This window comes from Schistocerca gregaria, chromosome 8 (assembly GCF_023897955.1).
Source record: "Schistocerca gregaria isolate iqSchGreg1 chromosome 8, iqSchGreg1.2, whole genome shotgun sequence".
NCBI lineage: Eukaryota > Metazoa > Arthropoda > Insecta > Orthoptera > Acrididae > Schistocerca > Schistocerca gregaria.
The window spans coordinates 384,869,480-384,890,738 of NC_064927.1; the positions used below are offsets into that span (position 1 = coordinate 384,869,480).

The 21,259-nt window shown below is 46.5% G+C and overlaps 1 protein-coding gene across 2 annotated transcripts in view; it reads right to left on the reverse strand.

The window, feature by feature from the left end:
• Positions 1-21,259, reverse strand: part of LOC126284466 (uncharacterized) — a 373,454-nt gene that overhangs the window by 22,531 nt on the left and 329,664 nt on the right. For both annotated transcript variants that reach the window (XM_049983403.1, XM_049983402.1), the window contains exons 2-3: positions 13,728-13,998; positions 11,911-12,229 (exon numbers count right to left, since the gene is read on the reverse strand). In XM_049983403.1, coding sequence (XP_049839360.1) covers positions 11,911-12,229; positions 13,728-13,998 — 590 coding nt within the window. The remainder of the gene's footprint in view (positions 1-11,910; positions 12,230-13,727; positions 13,999-21,259) is intronic.

The following is a 21,259-nucleotide window of genomic DNA, read 5'->3' on the forward strand; positions in this document are numbered from 1 at the left end:
AGATAAAATCTCACTGCAGTGGTGTAATGTACCGCCGGGAACAGTACGTCAGAAAAACGAACGCACTTACCAAAAAGTGGCGTGAACTCCAAATAAGCAAATCACGAACAGATTGACTATGACTCAGCTAAGATGGACTGTTTCAAATGTAATGGATGTCAGCCAATTTCAGACGGGCTAAATATTTAGGTATCCCTACACCATGTCAAGTGTGTGATCTTTTATTTCATCTGTAAATGTATCAGGGCTCAGGGGTCTGCTCGTTGGATGTCTTGACGTGACATCACGGAACATATGACCAAAACCGAGTGTGGAGTGGAACACAGAAGCGAGCAAGTATCGAGAGGACGGGATGTGAGGACGCAGCACGCAGTTAGCACCACGTCGTGTTTCGTATTGGTAATCGGCATCAGCCCATCTTAATTGAAATACATATGTCTAGCCTTTTTTTAAAAGGAAATCTTGTTTTCTCATATGTAACTGAGAATATTTTAAAGAACTATGCTTTAAAATGAATTTCCTTTTAAATTCTTTGTATATTTATGTATGCATCAACCAACTTGTAGGATCGTTTTGCATATAACTGGATGAAGCATGCATGGCAGTTCTGACTGGCGTTGTTTTTACATGTTATGATTTGTTGTAAAACAGTAGAATAAGAGGTATATTGTGTTTTTATAAGAACTGTGCTTTTAATCTTTTAATGTTGTGGTTCGTAATGTACTTTCTTTTACTTTTATTGTAAAGTCTGACGATGTATAGCTGAAAGCGGTAATTCTATTTAAAAAGCTGCACCATCAAGAGAATTAAATAAGAGTTATGGACGTCGTGACTACTTTACAGATCGTCGTTTTATACCAGATTCTGTTCTGTGACTCATGAGTTCTCAAATGCGACCAGCAGTCCAGGTAGCACAATGAATTTCTGTAGGGCGCTAAAAGAATTTGTACACATCGTACAACGGTCACATTTCTGCAGTCGGTGTTAAGTGGCGCTTCAGGTGGTGTAAAGAATGACGTCGCTGGAAATGTCTGGAAACTAGTGATTTGGAGTGACGAACCACGCTAACTGCCTGCAGAACGTTACCTATCGCCATGTGCAGTGCCAACACTGGAGGAAGTCGGTGTTAAGTGGCGCTTCAGGTGGTGTAAAGAATGACGTCGCTGGAAATGTCTGGAAACTAGTGATTTGGAGTGACGAACCACGCTAACTGCCTGCAGAACGTTACCTATCACCATGTTCAGTGCCAACACTGGAGTAGAGAGGAGGAGGTGTTATATTATGGGGTGTCTTTTTCTTGGTTGTGATCTCCTTATTGCGCTTAAGAATATGCTAAATGTGGAAGAAAGTGAAGCAATTTTACAACAGCACGTGCTGAACACAGTCCAGGAGCATTTCGGGAACGGTAATTGTTTATATCAGCATGACAACGCAGCGTGTTATAAAGCGCCATCTGTGAGGCAATGGTCTGTGGAAAATGACATTTCTGGAATGGGCGGGGATAACCAAAGTCCCGACCTGAACTCAGTGGAGCGTCGGCTTCACTCCAGAAGGCAGCGTCCTAAATCCCTGCATTGCCTTATTTCGGTTCTTGGAGAGAACAGCCTGCTGATCCTCTAGATATATTCAGAAACCTCACTGTAAGTGGTTCCAGCAGATTGTAAGCTCACATAACGGTGAAGGGTGGGCACTGTGCTGGCCGTAAGCTATGGCCAGCACACCGATCGGCAAAGATGAAGTGCGAAGATCGATTAGCAGGCACTGGCAGCTGGTACTTTTTGCCGATGATACAAGTATAGCCATCACACTCAACAGACAAGAATTAACTGGGGAAATTGTAAACGATCTTTTTCAGAAAATCATTAAGTTGTTCTCTACAAATGGGCTCTCATTAAACTTTGACAAAACACAGTGTATACAGGTCTACATAGTAAATGGAATGACAACATTAATAAATATAGACTTCGACCAGAACTCGGTAGCTAAGGTAGAATACACAAAATTTCTAGGTGTATGCATTGATGAGAAGTTGAACTGGAGAAAACACACTTAGGATGTGCTGAAACGTTTGAGTTCAGCTATTTATGCTATTAGGGTAATTGTAAATTTTGGAGATAAACATCTGAGTAAATTAACTTACCACGCCTATTTTCATTTTCTGCTTTCGTATGCCATCATATTCTTGGGTAACTCATCAATGAGTAAAAAAGTATTCATTGCACAAAAGCGTGTAATCAGAATAATTGCTGGAGCTCATCCAAGATCATCCTACAGACACTTATTTAAAGAGCTAGGTATCTTCACTGTAGCCTCACAATATATATTTTCACTTATGAAATTTGTTATTAGCAATCCGAACGAATTCAAAAGTAATAGCAGTGTACATGGCTACAACACTAGGGGAAAGGATGATCTTCACTACTCAACGTTAAATCTAACTTTGACTCGGAAGGGGGTAAATTATGCTGCCACAAAAGTATTCGGTCACTTAACTAATAGCATCAAAAGTCTGACAGAGAGCCATATAGCATTTAAAAGGAAATTAAAAGAATTTCTGAATGGCAACTCCTTCTACTCATTAGATGAATTTTTGGACATGGTAAGTGGGTAATTTCCCCAACACAGAAAAATATTGAGTGTCATGTAATATTTTGTGTAATGTAATATCTTGTATAGACACCTTTTATGAAGCTGACATGTTCCACATCATTACGAAGTGTCGTATTCATGATCTAATGTAATCTCTAATCTGGATCAAGTGCGCCTATCACGAGAGACGCCAGAGACACACCCACCGACCCCCAGACTCCGATGATACAGTTGCGGAACAGTTCAGAGAAAGTTTGAGTCTCGTAACAAATAAATACCCCACTCATACGGTTATAGTTGGTGGGGACTTCAACCTACCCTCGGTATGTTGGCAAAAATACTTGTTCAAAACCGGTGGTAGGCAGAAAACGTCTTCCGAGATTGTCCTAAATGCTTTCTCCGAAAATTATTTCGAGCAGTTAGTCCACGAACCCACGCGAATTGTAAATGGTTGCGAAAACACACTTGACCTCTTAGCCACAAACAATCCAGAGCTGATAGAGAGCATCATGACTGATGCAGGGATTAGTGATCACAAGGTCAATGTAGCTAGGCTCAATACCATTTCTTCCAAATCCATCAGAAACAAACGCAAAATAATTTTATTTAAAAAAGCGGATAAAGTGCCACTAGAAGCCTTTCTAAAAGACAATTTCCATTCCTTCCGAACTGACTATGCGAATGTAGACGAGATGTGGCTCAAATTGAAAGATATAGTAGCAACAGCAATTGAGATATTCATACCTCATAAATTGGTAAGAGATGGAACGGATCCCCCGTGGTACACAAAAAAGGTCCGAACGCTGTTGCAGAGGCAAGGGAAAAAGCATGCGAAGTTCAGAAGAACGCGAAATCCTGAAGATGGGCTAAAATTTACAGACGCGCGAAATTTGGCACGTACTTCGATGCGAGATGCCTTTAATAGGTTCCACAACGAAACATTGTCTCGAAATTTGGTAGAAAATCCGAAGAAATTCTGGTCGTATGTAAAGTACACAAGCGGCAAGACGCAGTCAATACCTTCGCTGCGCAGTGCCGATGGTACTGTTATCGACGACTGTGCCGCTAAAGCGGAGTTATTGAACGCAGTTTTCCGAAATTCCTTCACCAGGGAAGACGAATGGAATATTCCAGAATTTGAAACACGAACATCTGCTAGCATGAGTTTCTTAGAAGTAGATACCTTAGGGGTTGCGAAGCAACTCAAATCGCTTGATACGGGCAAGTCTTCAGGTCCAGATTGTATACCGATTAGGTTCCTTTCAGATTACGCTGATACTATAGCTCCCTACTTAGCACTCATATACAACCGCTCGCTCACCGATAGATCTGTACCTACAGATTGGAAAATTGCGCAGGTCGCACCAGTGTTCAAGAAGGGTAGTAGGAGTAATCCATTTAACTACAGACCTATATCATTGACGTCGGTTTGCAGTAGGGTTTTGGAGCATATACTGTATTCAAACATTATGAATCACCTCGAAGGGAACGATCTATTGACACGTAATCAGCATGGCTTCAGAAAACATCGCTCTTGTGCAACGCAGCTAGCTCTTTATTCGCACGAAGTAATGGCCGCTATCGACAGGGGATCTCAAGTTGATTCCGTATTTCTAGATTTCCGGAAAGCTTTTGACACCGTTCCTCATAAGCGACTTTTAATCAAGCTGCGGAGCTATGGGGTATCGTCTCAGTTGTTCGACTGGATTCGTGATTTCCTATCAGGAAGGTCGCAGTTCGTAGCAATAGACGGCAAATCATCGAGTAAAACTGAAGTGATATCAGGTGTTCCCCAGGGAAGCGTCCTGGGACCTCTACTGTTCCTGATCTATATAAATGACCTGGGTGACAATCTGAGCAGTTCTCTTAGACTGTTCGCAGATGATGCTGTAATTTACCGTCTAGTAAGGTCATCCGAAGACCAGTATCAGTTGCAAAGCGATTTAGAAAAGATTGCTGTATGGTGTGGCAGGTGGCAGTTGACGCTAAATAACGAAAAGTGTGAGATGATCCACATGAGTTCCAAAAGAAATCCGTTGGGATACGATTACTCGATAAATAGTACAATTCTCAAGGCTGTCAATTCAACTAAGTACCTGGGTGTTAAAATTACGAACAACTTCAGTTGGAAGGACCACATAGATAATATTGTCGGGAAGGCGAGCCAAAGGTTGCGTTTCATTGGCAGGACACTTAGAAGATGCAACAAGTCCACTAAAGAGACAGCTTACACTACACTCGTTCGTCCTCTGTTAGAATATTGCTGCGCGGTGTGGGATCCTTACCAGGTGGGATTGACGGAGGACATCGAAAGGGTGCAAAAAAGGGCATCTCGTTTTGTATTATCACGTTATAGGGGAGAGAGTGTGGCAGATATGATACACGAGTTGGGATGGAAGTCATTAAAGCATAGACGTTTCTCGTCGCGGCGAGACCTTTTTACGAAATTTCAGTCACCAACTTTCTCTTCCGAATGCGAAAATATTTTGTTGAGCCCAACCTACATAGGTAGGAATGATCATCAAAATAAAAAATAAGAGAAATCAGAGCTCGAACAGAAAGGTTTAGGAGTTCGTTTTTCCCGCTCGCTGTTCGGGAGTGGAATAGTAGAGAGATAGTATGATTGTGGTTCGATGAACCCTCTGCCAAGCACTTAAATGTGAATTGCAGAGTAGTCATGTAGATGTAGATGTAGATGCCGCCAACGCTCTCTCGGCAGCAGGTATTTAGGCCGCCGACGCTGACCGGAGGGACTCACTCACTTATTCGTGCAGTTTGGCATCTGTCAGTTTACTCGCAGAACTGGTATAGTTCATCACAGTACATAGCGGCCAGATTAGTGACTACAGTAGGACTCCTACTATTGATGTTACTTCAGTCTGCAAAAGGACTTCTACAAAACATGGACTCTATTCAAGTTAAGTAACAGCTTCCTGTTCGTGTAAATAAAGAGCTGTATAATTCCACATGTACTTTTGTGTTGTAGAATGAGGATACAGGCCACCCATAACAAATCCTCTCGATTTCTTCCTTGTGGTATAAGACTTTACAGTCACAACCTACATTAATGTTTCCAGAATTAGATTTTCACTCTGCAGCGGAGTGTGCGCTGATTTGAAACTTCCTGGCAGATTAAAACTGTGTGCCGAAACTAGACTCGAACTCGGGACCTTTGCCTTTCGCGGGCAAGTGCTCTACCAACGTTTTTTGCTTTTTTTCCTTTTTTGTTTTTTTGTTTTTTTTACTTTTTTACAGGACGTGGGGACCAGCCCGGTATTCACCTAGCAGGATGTGGAAAACCGCCTAAAAACCACACCCAGGCTGGCCATCGTCGTTAATCCGCCAGGCGGTTTCGATCTGGGGCCGGCGCGCCTACCCGAATCCACGAAGCAGCGTGTTAGCGCTTTTTTATTTTACGTAGCTGGGAATCGAACAGGGGCCCTTAGGATTGACAGTCTTTAGCGCTGACCACTTTTTTTTTTAATCGAACCAAGGCAGCATGCACCTGACAGTCAAGCACGTTACCCCTTTTTTTTGTAAGAAAAACAAAATAAGATAAAAATAAAAACGCGGTTCTTCCACTTTATGGTCCAACAACGCGATCACATTTTTTTTAACAGGAAGGCAGGGTAAACAGACAATCTTTATTCGTACAATTGTGCTGTCCTAGGGAGAAGAAAAGTATCGAGACAGCAAAAACAATTTGGAAACTATAAAATCAATACAAAGGCCGCCCTCTTTTATTTGTCTTTTTATTTCTTGTAACAGGAATAAAGTAAATGACAATCCTAGTCACGGGCGGACACCCCAGCTATCGGGCGGATTGTGAAAAACACTTCCTAAAAAATTGGAAAAGTAAGTCCTGTATTTCGTATGACTCCGTATGAGATCGTGTTGTTCTTGTAAATACATCCAATAATCCATCACGGACTTGATATCGTACGAATACAAATATTTCGTCGCATGTCCAGCGATCCAATTGACCGCATACTTCTTTTGTTTGGGAAAAAATGTCTTGTCCGGTAGAAAAAGCACATCTGATGTGATTTCTGTGTAGTTAGTGCGCCGAAGGAAGGCCAGTATTCGACGCGTCAGCATCCAGACGTCCCTCGCTGCGCCACACACTAAACCATGTTCTTCCGTTGCTAACAGTCCACAGTTTGTGCAAAGAGGAGAATCGACCATATGAATTGGATGTAACCGACTCCTGGTCACAAGTTTACGGTTCATAAGAATATACCACATCGATCTCGCTGCTGTTGACAGTAATGGAGTATGCACTGCACACCAAATGTGGTTCCACGTTCTCGACGGGTATTTGAATTCCATTATATTGCGGCCATGGTGATCCATCAAGCATCTATAGATCTCCCGAGTCGTGGGTATTCTCGTCGAAGTTACTTTCAGACGAACATAACTGTAATCAACAAGAAATGAGGCACTGTGTACAAGAGAAGGCGAAATATTGCCCACCGCAATAGGGGGTTCGTACGAAGGCGGAACAAGTACTTCTATCAGAGCTGACGTTATGGTATGCTTTCTTTGTTGCCAATTTCGTATCATCGCTCGCATGTAAAGCGCCAGAGCTTTGTTTCTCACGTTTGTGAGGTTGAGGCCACTGTTCCAGAACTATAGCGTTAACGTATCATACTTGATCTTAAATAACATACCAGTACTAACACAGTAACCAAAGGCAGCCATGAGGCGGTCTGCAGTACCCTTCGGTATTGGTAGGATCTGCGCTAAATGGGACAGTCGTGACGCTATGTGAACGTTGGTGTATGCCACACGTTGGATCATGTCAAAGGCTCTCAGTGAGTTGTTGCGTATCGTCAGACGAACATTCTGCAGAAGCCGCCGAGAACTCGCCGCCGCTGACCGCCGTAGTGAACGGGTAAATGTAATCCCGAGACATCTCAGCGATTCCACCGTCTGAAACGGTCCTGGTATGTCTTCCAGACCCCGTCCAATGTGCATAATTTTGGATTTCGTCATGTTAACGACACTGCCTGCCGCCGTCCCGTAAGAGTCTAGATGTTCAACAGCCTGACGCACTTCATGTCCTGATCTGACAAGGAGGATCAGGTCGTCCGCATATGCGCGACAAACGAAAGAGTTCTCATTAAGCGTTATCCCAGTAAGTTAGCGCCTCGTAACACACATCAGCGGCTCAAGCGCTATCGCAAACAGCATCAAGGAGAGTGGGCACCCTTGTCGGACTGAGCTGTTAATAGGAATCGAGCCCGCTTCCCGGCCGTTTACAATCACCTTCGATGTGGCCCCTCGTATTAGCCTCATAACGATGGAGATGAAAACAGGTGGAATCGCCATTCGGCTCATGACTGACGCCAAGAAGTCATGGTTTATCCCGTCGAACACACGATCGAAGCCCACAGATATCATCGCTGCTCGCACTTTACACGTTTCCGCAAGGGCGATAACGTCACGGTATTCACTTAACGCCGAGGAGATGTTGCTTCGCACCCCTAGGCAGGCCTGATCAGGGTATATTGTCCTGGATATCGCCAGCTTGAGACGAGACGCTAGTAGTCGTGCAAAGATTTTATAGTCGGTGTTTAGCATAGTGAGAGGCCGATATTGATTCACACTGCGACTCCCCGCCATCTTCGGGATGGAAGAAGAAAGCCCGTCACAAAATCCGACGGTAGGCGCATGTCCGGATGCAACCCCTCATTGTACATCGACACCAACTGTGGCATCATCATGTCCACGAATTCTCGATAAAACTCCAGCGTAATCCCATCTGGCCCTGGTGATTTATGGGCCGCTCCTTTTGTGAGTGCCACCTTTATATCGCCTTCTGTGAGTGGCTCCATAAGCGCTGCCTTATCCGTCTCTGTCAGTGTCGTTTGCAGATGTTGAAGTATCTCTTCCCCCATCAGACGGTCCGTCGGTGTACCGGCACAGAGGTGGCGGAAATGCTCTAAAAATTCATTTGCAATGTCCTGTTGTGTTGTCAGTTGACGGCCATCTAAACTGTGGAGCACTGTTACCAATGCCCGGCGGTAACGTTTATGTTCCCGCGACACATGGTGCATCGAGGTACGTTCCCCAGTGATGGTGTCGAGACACCTTGCCCGTATTGGGATGCCACCCAGTCGTCGTCGGGTGATCGATAGGATTTGTGCCTTGACACGATGAACTTCCGCATGATGTTCTGCAGACGGCACCTGGAAGGACAGCTCACGAAGCATGGTGTAATAATAATCAAGAATGTCTCTTTGCCATCTCGTCCTATCCCGACCATACGGTATGAGGGCTCTTCTTATTGCCGGCTTATTACACTCGAGCCACCATTGAAGCACGGAGGTATACGTTGGTAGACGGCGTTGACATGTGGCCCATACCTCCTCGACTCTCTGACAACATTCGGGGTCCGCCAAAAGTGACGAATTGAGCTTCTATGTCCCGCGGCTTCTCCACACACTTTTCCTAGGGAGTGATATGGTACAAATGTAAGCCAGATGATCAGTAAATGCTGCAGGCCATCGTTCCGCGTCGACCACCTTATCCTGTAGGCCAACCGAAACATATATTCGATCGAGTCTGCTCGCCGAGTGACTGGTATAAAAAGTATATCCCTCACGGTTCCTATGAATCATGTCCCAGGTGTCGCTTAACTCCAGATCCCGGCATAGCACATATTGTAATGTGGAGTCTGGTCTTTGTGGGCTTAAACACAACTGAAGTCACCACCTATAATGAAATGATCGAATCTGCCGGTAAATAAGGGCACAATCTCTTCCGAATAATATCTCGCACGCTCCCGTCTGTTATCGGTGCCGGAAGGGGCATAAACATTGAGAATGCGAATTCCATTAACAGTTATTGTCAGTCCTCGTGCCGAAGGCAGATAAGCCATGTCGCGAACCGGAATCCCGTCCCGGACCAATATCGCCGTTCCACTGTCGTTGTTCGAGTGCGGCGAGGTGTAGTAGATGTAGCCATGGACTTCCTGGAACTCAGGAATGTAGATTTCCTGCACCATCAGTATATCCACATCCGGGTATATCATGTCCCTAAACAACTGCTGTTTCACGGGCGATCTAATGGTATTTACATTCACTGTCCTTATTCTGTATGCCTGGGGTCGAGTAGCTGTCATCTCCACATGATGTTAAAATGACAAAGTTTCACCGTATCGATAGTCCCTTTGCACATCCGCAGAGGGTCGCCCGACGGACGTGTCCCTGCGGTATTAGGTTTCTTGAGATGCGGACGGATGCGAGTCCCCACCAGTGGAATGGTCCGCATCGGTGATTTCGTCGTCCTGCTCATACCAGCTGATATTATTGTGGTGCTCCAAATTTTCCTGTGCGGCATTGATGAGTGACATCTGTTGTTCTTTCGCAGCTTTAGACTCCACCGCAGAAGGGGTAGCAGGCCCTTGAGCAGATGCGTCGTCTGAGCGACATGGCATCTTTTCACTGTCCGAATTCATATGGTCTGCGACATCCGAAGCTTGTGGTTCCAAGTCAGACAGGTCCATAGTGTTAGACTCATCTGGGCTCCCAAGAAGAGAAGGGAGCGTCTCCGCATTTAGTCGGCGCTTCTCGCGGCGCTTTAGCGAGAGTTGTTTGCAGGCCCTAACCTCGGCCTCTGATGTCGGTGAATCTTGTATCTCCTTCTGTCTCGCCGCCGCCACAACGCCCTGGGGCCGTTCCACTTCAGCTTCCATGCCTGTTGTGATGCTGTCAACCTCTTTCTGCACCGCCTGTAATGTCTGGGATTGGAGGTTGGTCGGAGCCATTCCTTCTTCAGTGGGGTCCGAAGGCGCCTCAATCAACAACGGCGTCGGTTCGATAGTGCGCTCCGACCTCGGCGTCACCTCCCGGCGAAGCGCCGCCACGTAAGTCATCAGCAGTGACGTTGGTGTATTCGGATTCTGGAGGTCTCCACTGGGGAGTTGCACGAGTCTCCTCTGCATACACGCAGATCGTAGATGTCCTTCACCACCACATCCGGAGAATGTCCGGGGCTGTCCATCATAGATGGCAATAGCTCGACAGCCGTCGATGTTGATGTACGATGGCACATGTTTCGTAAGGGCAATTCGCACCTGTCGGACACCATTGAGCACTGGATACGTGCTAAAACTTGCCCAAGGTTCGGCCGTATGACTGATAACTCTGCCATATGGCTGGAGGGATTCAGTGACCAATGATTCTGGTACCTCGAAAGGCAGCTCGAAGACTCGAATCGTACGCACGCCCAGGCCCGAATGAGCTACTAAAACTTCGCCAATATGACCATGGTAGTGTCGGAACTGGAATCCTCGTTTGGCGGCTTCAATGATCCTATCGCATGCTGCGTCGTCAATCATCTTTACGTAAAGAATGCTGGTAACGATTGATAAATGAATTCCAATAATCTCAGTGTAATTAAGTTGCACTTCGTCCCTCAAGAAACGTTCGATTTCGAAAGCCTTCGGTCGTGCATACTCGTTACAGAACGTGAACTGGATCGTGGTTTTTCGGAAATTGTGTGCCATGGCGTTCGATTCAAACAGTAACACACGCGAGTGACGACGGTGTAAACACCGCTTCTTCCACGAACGTTCGCAGCCGGGACGTAAACAAGTCCGAGCTGCTCCGCGGCTAAACGCGGACTGCTGCCCAACTGAGCTACCCAAGCACGACTCACGCCCCGTCCTCACAGCTATACTTCTGCCAGTACCTCGTCTCCTACCTTCCAAACTTTACAGAAGCTCTCCTGCGAACCTTGCAGAACTAGCACTCCTGAAGGAAAGCATATTGCGGAGACATGGCTTAGCCACAGCCTGGGGGATGTTTCCAGAATGAAATTTTCACTCTGTAGCGGAGTGTGCTCTGATCAGTTTGTATGTGCCAGGAAGTTTCATATCAGCGCACACTCCGCTGCAGAGTGAAAATCTCATTCTGGAAACATCCCCCAGGCTGTGGCTAAGCCATGTCTCCGCGATATCCTTTCCTTCAGGAGTGCTAGTTCTGCTAGGTTCGCAGGAGAGCTTCTGTAAAGTTTGAAAGGTAGGAGACGAAATACTGGCAGAAGTAAAGCTGTGAGGACGGCGCGTGAGTTGTGCTTGAGTTGCTCAGATGGTAGAGCACTTGCCCGCGAAAGTCAAAGGTCTCGAGTTCGAGTCTCGGCCTGGCACACAGTTTTAATCTGCCAGGAAGTTTCACATTCATGTTCCCGAATAAACGTCTGGATGCTATTGATCTGACAGTTTATTTGAGGACGTTTTGGACAGTGTCTGGTGTTTACTCGTTGAAATAGGTGTTACTGGAGTAGCAATGCGGAAGCGCCCGCGTGGTGGCTCACCCCGAGTTGTCGGCGACGTAGTCCCGGAGGCGGAGGACGCCGTCGGCGCCGATCCAGCCGTACGAGCCGACGACGGAGCCGTCCTGCAGGCGCTTCTCCTTGCGGTACTGGCCGCTCTGCGTCTGGTAGCGGAAGTAGCGCTCGGGGCCCTCGTCCGTCTGGATGTGGAACTGGCCCGCGTCTGCCGCCGGCACCGGAGCCGGCGCTGGAGCTGGAGCTGCGCTGTTCCAGGAGGCGGGGCTGCCGCTGGCGCTGCTGATGCTGCGGCCGCTCACCGCGCTGCTGCGGCCGCCAGCCTCCGGCCGGCCGGCGCTGAAACCTGCCCGAGAGAGAGCACAGCTGCCAGTCACCTTACACTAATATACACTACTGGCTACACCAAGAAGAAATGCAGATGATAAACGGGTATTCACTGGACAAATATATTATACTAGAAGTGACATGTGATTACACTTTTACGCAATTTGTGTGTATAGATCCTGAGAAATCAGTACCCAGAACAACCACCTCTGGCTGTAATAACGGCCTTGATACGCCTGGGCAATTAGTGAAGCAGAGTTCGGATGGCGTGTACAGGTACAGCTGCCTATGCAGCTTCAACACGATACCACAGTCCGTCAAGAGTAGTGACTGGTGTATTGTGACGAGCCAGTTGCTCGGCCACCATTGACCAAAAGTTTTCAACTGGTGAGAGATCTGGAGAATGTGCTCGCCAGAGCAGCAGTCGAACATTTTCTGTATCCTACAGGACGTGCAACATGCGGTCGTGTATTATCCTGCTGAAATGTAGGGTTTCGCAGGGATCGAATGAAGGGTACAGACACGGGTCGTAACACTTCTGAAATGTAACGTCCACTGTTCAAAGTGCCGTCAATGCGAACAAGAGGTGACCGAGACATGTAACCAATGGCACCCCGTACCATCACGGTGGGTGACACGCCAGTATGGCGATGACGAATACACACTTCCAATGTACGTTGACCGCAATGTCGCCAAGCACGATTGCGACCATCACGATGCTGTAAACAGAACTTCGATTCATCCGAAAAAATGACATTTTGCCATTGATGCACCCAGTTTCGTCGTTGAGTACACCATCGCAGGCGCTCCCGTCTGTGATGCAGCCTCAGGGGTAACCGCAGCCATGGTCTCCGAGCTGATAGTCCGTCCTCCTCCAAACGTCGTCGAACTGTTCGTGCAGATGGTTGTTGTCTTGCAAACGTCCCTATCTGTTGAGTCATGGATCGAGACGTGGCTGCACGATACGTTACAGCCATGCGGATAAGATGCCTGTCATCTCGACTGCTAGTGATACGAGGCCGTTGGGATCCAGCACGGCGTTCCATATTACGCTCCTGAACCAACCGATTCGATATTCTGCTAACAGTCATTGCATCTCGACCAACGCGAGCAGCAACGTCGCGATACGATAAACCGCAATCGCGATAGGCTACAATCCGACCTTTATCAAAGTGGGAAACGTGACGGTACGCATTTCTCCTCCTCACGCGAGGCATCACAACAACATTTCGCGAGGCAACCCCGGTCAACTGATGTTTGTGTATGAGAAATCGGTTGGAAACTTTCATCATGTCTGCACGTTGTATGTGTCGCTACCCGCGCCCAGCTTGTGTGAATGCTCTGAAAAGCTAATCAATTGCATATGAGAGCATCTTCTTCCTGTCGGTTAAATTTCGCGTCTGTAGCAGGTCATCTTCGTGGTGTAGTGTACTATTGTTGTATTCGACAAAGCAAGAAGTTGGATTAGAGCAGGTGTCGGCAGCACGCCGTGCGGACGGCGAGTGTGGGCGACTTACGAGCACCGTCGTGACTGGCGGCGCCCTCCCTGGCGCTCCCGCTGCTGATGACGTCATTGGGTACGGCGACGCTGGAAGTGTCGGACGCCGCGGCGGCGCTGTCGGCGGCTGCAGGAGGCGGCGGGCCCACCGTGCTGGAGCTGGAGCCGGGATCCGCGATCGCCTGTCCTGGGGCCTCCGTGCTGGCCGGCGCGGCGGCCGGGCCGCTCTTGTCGCCGTCGCCTTCGCTGCTCTCTGTGGCGGCCGCCGCGGCGGCGGCGAGCGCCAGCACCTGCAACCACGAGCAGAACGCCTCGTCACTTCACAGCCCTCCAGAAGCAGATTTATATCAAGTACCACTGTTGCTACAATCTTTCTTTGACTCTGCAGCGGACAGTGTGGTGATTTAAAACGTATTGGGAGATAAAAACTCCACTGATCGGCCAGAACATTATGTCCACCGGCCTACTATCGATATAAACACGTACAGGGCAAAGCAGCGTCATCTGTTGAGGAATGACTGCTGGTCAGACGCAAGCACGGTGCATGTAGTATCTGTGAGCGTGCTATCCGTGTACAGGGAGGGGAAGGCGCACGATATGCCGGGTGATCAAAAAGTCAGTATAAATTTGAAAACGGAATAAATCACGGTATAATGTAGATAGAGAAGTACAAATTGACACACATGCTTGGAATGACATGGAGTTTCATTAGAAACAAAAAATTACAAACGTTCATGTTGTGTACATAGTTCCTCGTAGTCAGCGCGTACACAACTTTCCCACTAGAGCGCGCCCCGCTAAGCACAACAGCGCAGGCGCAGCGCTCGTCCGTCTCCACACTACGAGATGGCGCTGCCTTAGAGACGGACCAAATTCTGCTTCCGCCTATCCGCGTATTAATATGCAACGCAGCCAATGAGATTTCTGCTAACGTAGAACCTTTCCCCTCGCGGATTACACTCGCGCAGTGATACCTGAACGCGCGAGGTATTATAACGAATGCACAGACCTCCGATTAGTCAGTCTGCATTAGTCTATAGTCAAGTTTCAGTCTGCGCCTAATAAGATTATCATATTCCTGTACATAGCTATGAAGAGAAATGTATAGACACTTGGTCAAGTATCAGAGAATAAGATTAACGTACCAAGACCAAAGGAACTTCCGATTGTCAATTGTAAATAGCATCCAGAATCAAGTTAAGGAAGATTTATTATTATTATTATTTTAATAAATGTGTGTGAAAATTAATTAAGTCACAGTCAATCTGCTACTCTAAGCGTGCAAGTGGCATTTCTATCGTCTGACCTAACTTCAGAAGATAAACACGCCACGATGAGACATATTGCTGACACTCGCCTACTTCGTTAGAGTGACAAGTCAAATAATCTGATGGTGTGTGTACCGAAGGTCTTACGGCACGTACACCACAGTTCAAAAATTGTCCGACAGATGGCGCTTCATCTGATCAGAATAGCAATAATTAGCATAACAAAGTAAGACAAATCAAAGATGATGTTCTTTACAGGAAATTCTCAATATGTCCATCATCATTCCTCAACAGTAGCTGTAGTCGAGGATTAATGTTGTGAACAGCACTGTAAAGCATGTCCAGAGTTATGGTGAGGCATTGGCGTCGGATGTTGTCTTTCAGCATCCCTAGAGATGTCGGTCGATCAAGATACACTTGCGACTTCAGGTAACCCCAAAGCCAATAATCGCACGGACTGAGGTCTGGGGACCTTGGAGGCCAAGCATGACGAAAGTGGCGGCTGAGCACACGATCATCACCAAACGACGCGCGCAAGAGATCTTTCACGTCTCTAGCAAATATGGGGCGTTTTTTGGGGAGTTCTAATAAAACCCAATGTCATTCCAAGCATGTGTGTCAATTTTTACCTCTCTATCTACATTATTCCGTGCTTTATTAAGTTTTCAAATTTTTACTGACTTTTTCATTACCCGATATTCGAGTATGACCGAGAGCACACTGTGGTGACCTGGAGGCTCGACACGAGTTTGCAATTGGAATAACTAGCAGTTCCTGTACCTCTCTCAAGTACAGTTTTTAAAGAGATTCTGATTCCTCATTTTCTTTTGCAGACTAAAATTAATGACACTGTATATGGGATGATTCAGCTTCCCTTACCGCTACTTTGTCTACTTTTATGCAACCTACAACGCCTTCAAATACCATGTGCTGCATTTCATCGTCTCTCGCTCAGTACACAAAAATAAAGAGGACGTTTTTGTAGGAAATTCAATGAAGTAAAATTTTGTTCTGGGACATGTTTTTGTTAGAGGCTGTAGTTTTAGAATTATTCAAGAAAAACTTACAAGAGTGGTCTTAAAGCACATTAGAAAACTGTGGCCTCCGCCCAAAACTTATTCTACTACAAAACTTAATTACTTTAAAAGTACTACAAAAAGGTTCTGTTCATTTTTTCTCTAGGAATAAAAGTTAGTGTATAGCGATCGAGAGAATATGGAAATCTCATTCTTGCCATTTGAAGGTGTTGTGGGCTGCATAATACCGATCGCCAGGGGCAGTTGAATCATTATGTACGATTACACATGTGTGATGATGAACAATTCCCCCTGCACCTTCTGTGCGCGAAGACTGCAATGCCCGGCTATGTAGTAAAGAGATAGCAACCAGATCGAACGTATTGCTTAGGTCGTAAAGTGACTGTCAACTGAGGCAGCGCTTTTCGGAACGAAGGCATGCAAGTGGCCCAACGCTCAAGAAGAGAATGCGTCTCTACACGCGGGACAAGTTATTTTTCGCGAGCTATGCTGGCACAGTTGAAGTGCTGAGAGCAGGCACTCAGTCGTGCCTGTGTAGAGCGCAGCGTTTGATAGAAATTTTGCTGTTCCACTCTAGCAAGAGCGCGCCTACATAACTGTGGTCGAGGTGGCCGACTGCCACGTGGAGCACCTGAGATCATTTCCTGTTACTGTCAGGGACTTTTCCTTGCTAGGAGGACTGGACCGGGAATGTACTCAGGTTCGTGATACCGGTGTTGAGGAGCTGCTTGAAGAGGAAGCAGCCGCTCGAACGTGTGCGAAGTCTGCCATGGCCGAGAGAGTGGTATACTGAAGACAAGACCCTTCAAACCGTATCCACATGACGCCACTGGCTGAAGGTGATAAGGTAGTCAGTCCGTCTCAGCCAATCTGAGGCCAGACCGGCAGAGCATTATTACCAGCCGTGCGGGATTAGCCGAGCGGTCTGAGGCGCTGCAGTCAAGGACTGTGCGGCTGGTCCCGGCGGAGGTTCGAGTCCTCCCTCGGGCATGGGTGTGTGTGTTTGTCCTTAGGATAATTTAGGTTAAGTAGTGTGTAAGCTTAGGGACTGATGACCTTAGCAGTTAAGTCCCATAAGATTTCACACACATTTGAACTTTATTATCATATTATACTGCAGTAAGAGTGAGATGAAATGCAGAAGCGAAATGTTATATTCGTAACGGATCAGTGTAGCCCATTTGAAAGTTTATGATACACGTTTAGGGAAAATGGGAATGTTTGAGAAAAGGGCGGCGTTACTACTACAGTAGCCTGTTGGGTAAGTCTAGAGCAGGGGTTCCAAAAATTTTCGTCTCGAGGAACACTTCGAACATCCTGCTACTTTCATGAAACCCATTGTTTTATAGTTTAATAATTAAAAAAATACAAAAAGTTGTTTATTCTTTTGAATTTCCTCATTCTGGGAATACCGAAGGAGTGATCCGTTTTTCTTGCTAAATACATTCAACATCCTAGATCGCATAAATATTCCTTTGTGTAAGATAACCGGTTTCAAAATACTTTTCTGTTATCTTCAGGTCTTAAACAGCTTTTTGTAGTTAAATATGTTCATTTTACGTTGGACTTCACGCCATGTTGTCATGAGGATAAAAATCAGCACATTGTAAAAGTCCTGTTGTAATTAAATTGTTTTAAAACATAAAGCAGCTTGTGCAAATAGGCATATCCATCTATATATCGCTTATAGATGCTTGTACGTCAAAAAAATCACAGTACACAGTAGCACATCTGTTTACGTGAGGTGGGCATATTCTAAACAGTGGATATCCACTTTAAAAGGCAGTTGTATTTTATACGTTGTTTAACGTGGAATTTCGCTGTTTACAACATGTCCAGCTTATGCAGACAGATGTGCTACTGTGTACTGAATTTTTGATGATCGGAACTATTCTGCCTCGACCTCTCCTTCAACTTTCAGCCAAATCCTGCGAAATAAAAGAAAATTTCCAGTACGAGATTTCGAAATGGCTACCTTCATTTTTTGGGCCGCACCATTACCATGCTTTATTTATCCTCACTACAGAAGCGTAGCACATGAAGGCAGAAAAATCAGAAATCCATTTACTTGCGGTTTTGGCCAGATTTGAATATTATGTGAGTATTGGAAGAGCACTAGATTTCGATTACATTTTCATGCCCCTGATCGTTCTGAAAATGTCTCAATAACAAGTTCGCAACGGACACAGTTACTGTCCTGCACAAGGGTGGTGGCGCATAGTGCGTGGCGTATAGGGTAGGACATGATTCTACAGCTAGTGAATAGCGGCAAAGAACTCGGCGTCGAAGGTACTGCTCTGGTTCCATGCAGGTAACGGAACTACGAGCGAGGAGCAAAAACCGCCGGCCCACGTTCTCTAAGTCGCGGACGGCAAGGTCGTGGCCGACGACCCGACGGAGCAGCACGGCTGCTTTGTGTGGGCCATGGAAGGGGAGGAGCGGAGGCCGGCCTGCTTTCACACACTGCCCCTCATTCCTTTTCCTTTTGTTAGCACTTCAGTAGGCCACTTGTAGCGGCTTGTTGCGCAAAAAATCCCTATGAAAGAGTGCTGAATCACTCCTGTTTCGAACGTCGTTTCTTGCACGCCCATTCCGCCAGACATTCACACTGATAGCTTTTACCTTGATCCAGTGCTGCGCGGAGCTGTAGCGTAGTTCGTATAGCAAGAATCCGCCTAAGCCGTAATGAGAATTTGTTTATTTACTACACGACCGGATTCATAGCATTACAGCTCCGTACTCAGGTTCGAACAATTAACTAGAAACAATCAAACACGTAGATACAGCTACATAGTTCGTTGTTGGCCTCGGTTCGCTGGCTGTTCGTAGCTCCCTTCCATCTGGGAGGGGCATGAACTTGACTTTTCAAACAGACAGGTCCGACCGACTTGCATATTTGTATCTAATTAATTGTCAGCGGCAGAGAATGGAGCTTTAACGGTATGAAAGCAGTCGAGGAATTAATAAATTCTCATTACAACTGAAGCCGATTATTACACTACTGGCCATTAAAATTGCTACACCACGAAGATGACGTGCTACAGACTTGAAATTTAACCGACAGGAAGAAGATGCGGTGTTTTGCAAATGGTTAGCTTTTCAGACCATTCACACAAAGTTAACGCGGGTGGCTGACACGAGGAAATTTTCCAACCGATGTCTCATACAAAAACAGCAGTTGACCGGAGTTGCCTGGTGAAACGTTGTTGTGACGCCTCGTGCAAGGAGGAGAAACGCGTACCATCACGTTTCCGACTTTGATAAAGGTCGGATTGTAGCCTATCGTGATTGCGGTTTATGGTATGGCGACATTGGTGCTCGCGTTGGTCGAGATCCAATGACTGTTAGCAGAATAGGGAATCGGTGGGTTCAGGAGGGTAATATGGAACGCCTTGCTGGATCCCAGCGGCCTCGTATCACTAGCAGTCGAGATGACAGGCATCTTATCCGCATGGCTGTAACAGATCGTGCAGCCACTTCTCGATCCCTGAGTCAACAGATAAGGACGATTGCAAGACAACAACCAACTGCACGAACTATTTGCAGCAGCATGGACTATCAGCTCGGAGGACATGGCTGCGGTTACCCTTGACGCTCCATCACAGACAGGAGCACCTGCGATGGTGTACTCAACGACCAACCTGGGTGCACGAGTGGCAAAATGTCATTTTTTCATATGAATCCAGGTTCCGTTTACACCATCATGATGGTCGCAACCGTGTTTGGCTACATCGCGGTGAACGCACATTGGAAGCGTGCATTCGTCATCGCCATACTGGCGTATCACCCGGCGTGATGTATGGGGTGCCATTGGTTACACGTCTCGGTCACCTCTTGTTCGCATTGACGGCACTTTGAAGAGTGGACGTTACATTTCAGATTTGTTACAACCCGTGGCTATACCTTTCATTCGATCCCTGCGAAACCCTACATTTTAGCAGGATAATGCACGACTGCATGTTGAAGGTTCTGTACGGGCATTTCTGGGCACAGAAAATGTTCGACTGCTGCCCTGGCCAGCACATTCTCCAGATCTCTCACCAATTAGAAACGTATGGTCAATGGTGGCCGAGCAACTGGCTCGTCACAATACGCCAGTCACTACTCTTGATGAACTGTGGTATCGTGTTGAAGCTGCATGGGCAGCTGTGCCTATACACGCCATCCAAGCTCCGTTTGACTCAATGCCCAGGTGTATCAAGGCTGTTATTATGGCCAGAGTTGGTTGTTCTGAGTACTGATTTCTCAGGATCTCTGCACCCAAATTGCGTGAAAATGTAATCAAATGTCAGTTCTAGTATAGTATGTTAGTCCAATGAATACCCGTTTACAGTCTACATTTCTATTCGGTGTAGCATTTTTAATGGCCAGTAGTGTAGTTCGTTGTTGGCCTCAGTGCCGTGCTTTGCTGGCTGTTCGTAGCTCCCTTGCACATGGGAAGGCGTGAACTTGACTTTTCAAACAGACAGGTCCGACAGACATACATGTTTGCATCCAGTTAATTGTCAGCTTCTGAGAATGGAGCTTTAGCGGTCTGAAACCAGTCACGCAATTAAGAAAAAAATTCTCATTACAATTTTTTCTTATTTTACCTGTATGTTATTCAGTTGCGCATATCTTCCACATCGAGTCCCTTGTAGTGTAGTTTTTTAAATTATTTGGTACTGAATGTGATTCTCCATTTGCTCTCAGAGTAAATAATAAGAAATAAGGTTTCATTTCGTTTCAATTTGTACTGGTATCAGACAGCGTGTAGAGATGTGTACCCCTGATGTGCCGCAGCAAATGTGAACACAGCCAATGGCCTTCTCGCAATATTAACAGCCGGTTCTTGTCAGATCACCGAAGTCTAGAGCTGTCGGGCTGGGCTAGAACGTAGATAGGTGACCATCCGGTCTGCCAGGCGCTGTTGGCAATCGGGGTGCACTCAGCCCTTATGAGGCTCCGGTCTCGTAATCTGACATACAGCCGGAAGAGCGGTGTGCTGACCAGTGACATCTTTGGGCTGAGGATGATACTGCGGCCGGTCGGTACCATTTGATCTTCAAGGTCTGTTTGGAGGCGGGGGGTTGAATTTTAGATGAGAACACGTGCCGCTACTGTCATCTTCAGGGGTTGGACAAAAATATGGAAACGGCAAAAACAATATACATTAACAGGCCCAATTACGATGTAGGAAAAGAGTTGGCTGTCGAAATAGCTCTCAGTTGTCTCGTTATTGATAAATACCGGTCCTGTATGGTATT